Genomic DNA, 5990 nt, shown 5'->3' with positions numbered 1-5990 from the left:
TTTGGAATCTATGATTATATTAGCCATTTTGAATTTCCATATGACAACTGAAAATAGTAGATAGCCTAGATAGAACATTGTGTTTGCAGACATCATTTCAAACAACAAAAATTTGAGGACAAATTACTCAAATTCATTTATCAATTTCAAGTTCCATACATATGCACTAAAGGCACACACAGTACAAATAAACCCCACAACCTCTCCTACTTCTACTACATCATCCTCTCACCCTAATTCTACTTCATCATTTTCACCATTAGAATTGCACATACAATCAACAGGAACACAGCTACAGACCATCCCAGCACACAACACTTGATCAACATTGCTTGGTTCTTCTTCATCTCATCTACTCTACGCAACAAGCCTGCAATTATTTTCTTGTCACGCGGGTTACCCTCCAACTCATCATACCACTGGAAGAAATCACAGTGCCTCCTGTTCTGTTCCTGAGAATAAATAAATTTTCCCAACAATTTCAGTTCAAGCAAAACCAAATTCACAACAATTAATCAACCTTAAACAATTAATCCAAAACATTACCTTAAACCTGCCATATCCATAGAACCGCCTACCAATATTTCCGTTCTCGTTCGTCCAAGTAGTCACAACCGGGGCAACTTCTCCACACTTGCACAAAACAACGTTCCTCCTTCGACCGTAGCCACTGGAAACAGAGCTCCCTCCAGAGAAATGGCTTTCCCCACCCATGTATGCCTCTTCTTCGTCTCGAGCCCTTAGCCTTCTCCCTTTCCCTTTCGCGATTTGTTGAGCTCTCGTGCTCGTGTTCTTCGTCGCTCCTCTTCTTCGTCTTTCCCTTTCCCTTTCGCGATTTGTTGAGCTCTCGTGCTCGTGTTCTTCGTCGCTCCTCTTCTTCGTCTTTCCCTTTCCCTTTCGCGATTTGTTGAGGTCCCTTTCCCTCTGTGTTTCTAATTTGGGGATTTATCCCCAAATTGGGGATTTAGGGTTAACAGGCACGTGATTAGCACGTGCCCCTCTTTTTTCTTTTTTTTTTTGTTATTCAGTAATTAAAATCCACATGGCAAATAGGAAAAGCAAAATAAAATTCCACGTCAGCCCCTCCGTTAGTAAACTAACGTTGAACTGACGGAAGGGCGTACTGTTTTGTTTCATGGAGGGTACAAACGTTGACAAAATTAGAAGAGGGGTATCATTTGCACTCCCATGAAACATCAGGGGCACCAAATGCATTTAAGCCATGTTTTTTTTAACGAAAAAAAATATTGACAACTGATTTGAATGGGAGTCGAACCCATTCCCAAAACAATATTGTGAGAGTGAACTACCATTATACTAGGTGCACCTCTTGAATTTTAAATGACGTTTTAAGTTATTTATACATCCAAATATTAACATCATTGATCATTATGATAAATATTTCATACTAACTATTATGTGTTATTTTCTATTGTTTTTTTAGATAACAAACACAGTTTTTTTGTTGGTATCTTTTATACTCAAACTAATTATATATTTCTTTTATTTATAAAAAATATCAATTGAAAAAATTATATTTGATAAAATGTATAAAATATTAGATTTCTATGTGAAAAGTTTTGTAATTCTTGTGTTTCAACACAAAAGTGAAATAGAAAAGGTATCACATTTCTACATTTTCATTAATTACGTTTCACACTCATAACATACTTTATTACGTTTACATGACTTTTTTAAAAAAGATAAAAACATATTAAGGTACATTTTTCTTCCTTAACATACTTAACGATAAATGTGATTCGTATCCAAACATACTCTGAATTCACGAGGAAAAAAATTCTTTTTAATAATTGTGAATGTTTGGATACACAATAAAAATGGCAAAATGATAGTCGACAAAAGCAATTTTACATTATTTTTGTCCACTATAATTTTTTTAAGTTTTACCAAGCATGCATATATAAATCATTTGTTTGATCTATAGTCCCCCGACGTGCAAATCCTGGATACGCCCCTGGGTTTATTATTGACTTTTATAAAACTCCATGTTTTGGTTTGGATGCATATTCTTCTGTGACAACACCATTGTGTAGCCTGTTTGAAAGTAGATGGTAATTGCATCATTAATTAGCAGCTTGCTGGAAAACTATTATTTTCCTCTCGTCCTCATGAACACTTTTTAATCCCAACCATTTGGGCAATAAAGTCAGCAGCAATGTCTTATTGTCTATATCTTCTGTAAAAAAGAAAAGTGATGCACGAGATGAGTGAAGAAAGAAGTCGACGAAAGAGAGAGAGATGAAATTAAAATAATTAATTATCACGGTACTAAGTGATGTCAGCTCGGATCGATTAAAGCATCTCCAATACAAGGTTCTTAGTTCTTAATTTTGAGTTAAGAACTAAGAACTGAGTTCTTAACCACGGGAGATGATGACGTGAAGTTCTTTGTTCTTAAAAATAAAAATTATTTTTTCCTCTTTCATTCATTTAATTTAAGTATTGAATTAACATTTACATTTAAATCAAAATTATACTAAACAAAAAATATTAATATAATGGTATTGTGGGACCGGATAAATAGTACAAAGAACTAAAAACTAAAAACACTTATGGTTGGAGCAAAATCTGCAAAAAAATGCTTAAGCATACGTGGCAGTACAAACGCACATGAATAGTGCTAAGAACTAAGAATTAAAAACTAGTATTGAAGATGCTCTTAGCTCTCTACAAAAGAAAACATTTTCCCTTAAAGCTTGCAGAATTTTTTTTAGAAAGCTGAATGTATTTCCAAGATAAAAAGATTACAAGCAAATTAAAGCAGTAGGCTTTACAGTTAAAGAAGCCTTCTGCTAGAATAAGTTACAGATAAGACAGAGTGCAAAGAAGCTAAGCTACATAGAAAATTAGAAATAAAACTAAACTACCACAATACAGAATAACAGAAAAAGGACGGGAAAAAGCATAAATTAGAACAATCTTCAGAATTTATTAGGCCCTGGCCTATGCTTGTTCATCAAAAGGAAGAGACTCCCAATGAATGATAGATTCCTCGACCTGAGATTTAGAATTTATATCTACCTAACTTTTTTTAAAAGGAAATATATATATATATATATATAAAAGGAAATATATATATATATATATATATACAAGGTGCGTTTAATGTGCACCACCTAATTAGGTGGTGTACGCGTACTCCACCTGAAATAATCATTGGATATAACAATATTATATTGGACGCAGGAGATGCAGCTGGTTACTGTACAGAGAAAACCGGTGAGTGAAGGTTTATTAAAAATTGCTACCAAGTCCGTCCAAATTATAATATTTCATTTATACACTTTGTTGACACGTTAGTCAATTCCATTTGTACACGGTATGGTACCTAGCAGTGTAAGATATTATAACCGGACATGCTAACTTGGTGATGAATGAAGCATTGTTAATTTGTCTCGTGTAAAGAATCCATCTGATATACAAAGATGATAAGGTTTCTGTATTTACAACCAGGTTACTTAACAAGCAATTTGAACTGTAACAGAGGAACAAGAGTATGTTTGAAATACACCGTATGGGAATGACAGCTTATTTGGGGGCACCCTTATTTGGGAGTTAGTATTAAGTATTAACCTTAAATCGCAAGAGTTTGTTAATCGAATTTTGGGAATGAGCAAGCACATAACATGTTTTTTTACCTGATATCCCCTCTCTCCCTTCATAGTTATTGCTCACCAGTTTTCCTCACTCACTCTCTACCATCAATTCCCCATACTTTCTTTCTCACCATCACTTCCCACAATCTACCACCATTTCTTCCCCCCTCAATTTGGTTGAAGAAGTTCTTCTGCAAGCTTGGTGGAACAGATGTAGAGTTAATGTAGTACTCCAACATTTAAATCAGACATCGTAGGTAATGAACTCCACAACGCGACGTAATGACCCACACATCATGATGTACAGCCGCCTCGCACTGATACAACACGAAGATCGGCTACGATTTTCGCTTGCTCAAACACACTCCAACAACACTCTTTCTCTATGTGTACGAGAACTTTACCCAAAAAGTAAAAAGCCCCTTTTAAAACCTAAATCAAGTTCTCGATACAGGTACCATAATCAAATTATAAATTATACCAGGTACCCAAAAACAATTACTTACCGGACCTACCCTTGCAAATATTAAAAACCCATATAAAACCTGCACCAGGTCACTTAGATGGAGTACGCGTACACCACCTAATTAGGTGGTGCACATTAAAACCACCCATACATATATATATATATATATATATATATATAAATATCAAAACTAATGGTGAGAAACAACCTCTCTCAACATGGGTAAAGTAACCTGATTAATTAAAAGACCGACAAAAATTCAAGCCCCCCACAAGTTTCAACCTACCATGAAGACTGAATAAAACCTTCAATTTCTAAAGATAAAATGTAAGAGTCCGAAAAAAATTCATGGATTTAAATCCTTATAATTAATCATTTACAGCCCAAAACCTTGGTGCCAAAAACCTTCTTAATAGTTATGCGTGCTCTGACGTTGGCCTATTTCAAAATTTCTTGCCCAACTTAGATGAAACTTATTAGTACCATCTCCTCTCACAGAAAGGTTATTCCTAAAGCATCTTTGAAGAAGATATATTGGTCTTTGAACCACTTTTTACAAGATTGGGCGTAGGCTTCTAAGGCTTTCCTATTTGGACGATTATACTAAAGAAAACTTTTAGAATGTAAAAGAAGAGGAGTTCAAGAACCAGTATGGTATAATAATCAAATAAAATTTGAAAACCGCTAGCATTTCTCCACCCACTTGGATGAAGTCGAGAAAGAGCAATTTTGAGGTAATCAAGGATAAAAAAACTCACAGTAATTGAAAGAAATCCTTAGTTTCATCTTGATGATCAAGGGCAAGTGTGTACATGCAAAAACATTTGAAAGCGTGGAACAAACCCACACACTCGTCGAATTTAGGGATGACAAGGTAGTACATTTTAGAGAAATTTCCGCTCGGAGTCACTTCTACTTGTGTCTTTGGCTTGAGTTTGTGGCTACGGAAAATGAAGGATATTGAAGGGTGAAGAAGGGTAAGAGTTCAAACCCCGGTGAATGAACTATTTTTTTTGGTACAAAAGAAAGATAAATTGCACAATTCATGGATTAATCCCTCTACCTCCCCCATCCAACCTATATATCTCTAGCTTTTACCATTTTTTTTTTGGATAAGCAAAATTGTATATTAAAGAAATATTAAGGGTATTTCAACCCATGTAAAAAGGAAATAAAAGCAGTGGAATATACAATGAAAACTGGGAGAGAAGATCACAGGAGCTAAAAATCGACAACTAAAATGTGCCTATTTCCTCTCTACGCCAGTAGCAACAAAGACAGCACAAACCGATAGCTAGAGCAAAACAGAGAAAAGGCAAGACTTTGCACCCAGGACAGAACAGGGGAGGTACCAAAATATATCTGAAACTCCAAGGTAAAAGTCAATTCCACACTAAACTAATACTCTAATAGCAATTCATAGCAAATCAATAAAGTGCATAGGTTGGCACTGCCACTCATAAAGGGAACACGCAAATCCCTTGAGTCTACCCTTCATCCAGCTCCTGCTATCATTCGGGGAGAAGTGAAGGAACTAATTTATTAATAATTAACAACTAACACTTTCTTATATTAAAAACTTCTACTTATGTCTTCATTTCCTCATCGGATCTTATGTGAAAATTAAATGAACCGAATCTACATAGATATTATACGACCGTTGGAAAGATTTATTACGTGGTTTACAAACGTACCTGGTCATGCCCAAGTTCACATATAGAATAAAACATTTATTAATCTATCTACTAACTTAAAAAGCAAAATCCTATTGCACTGTTCATGCGCAACTTTTTTTTTTGTCCCGTTTCATTTCGTGTGGGGAGGTTGCATTTTTTATCCGCTTTGAAGACTATCAGTCAGTCTATCACCCTGGAAAATGTAGGGTTACTGTTCATTGTCTTCAACAT

At 35.1% G+C, this 5990-nt stretch overlaps 1 protein-coding gene across 1 annotated transcript; it reads right to left on the bottom strand.

Annotated features, from left to right (window-relative positions):
* Positions 1-239: 239 nt before the first annotated feature.
* On the bottom strand, positions 240-714 carry LOC130742678 (uncharacterized). The gene is made up of 2 exons (XM_057594780.1): positions 547-714; positions 240-452 (listed from the first exon to the last, which is right to left on the bottom strand). The coding sequence occupies exons 1-2, from the start codon at positions 712-714 to the stop codon at positions 240-242; spliced, it is 381 nt and encodes a 126-aa protein (XP_057450763.1).
* Positions 715-5990: the final 5276 nt, after the last annotated feature.

This window comes from Lotus japonicus, chromosome 3 (genome assembly GCF_012489685.1).
Source record: "Lotus japonicus ecotype B-129 chromosome 3, LjGifu_v1.2".
NCBI lineage: Eukaryota > Viridiplantae > Streptophyta > Magnoliopsida > Fabales > Fabaceae > Lotus > Lotus japonicus.
This window is presented reverse-complemented; position numbering and strand designations above follow the sequence as displayed.

Coding starts and splice junctions, on each gene's coding strand:
- LOC130742678 (XM_057594780.1), bottom strand. CDS start 714: ATGGGTGGGGAAAGCCATTTCTCTGGAGGGAGCTCTGTTTCCAGTGGC. Junction 453..546: donor ATGGATATGGCAGGTTTAAG/GTAATGTTTTGG, acceptor ATTTATTCTCAG/GAACAGAACAGGAGGCACTG.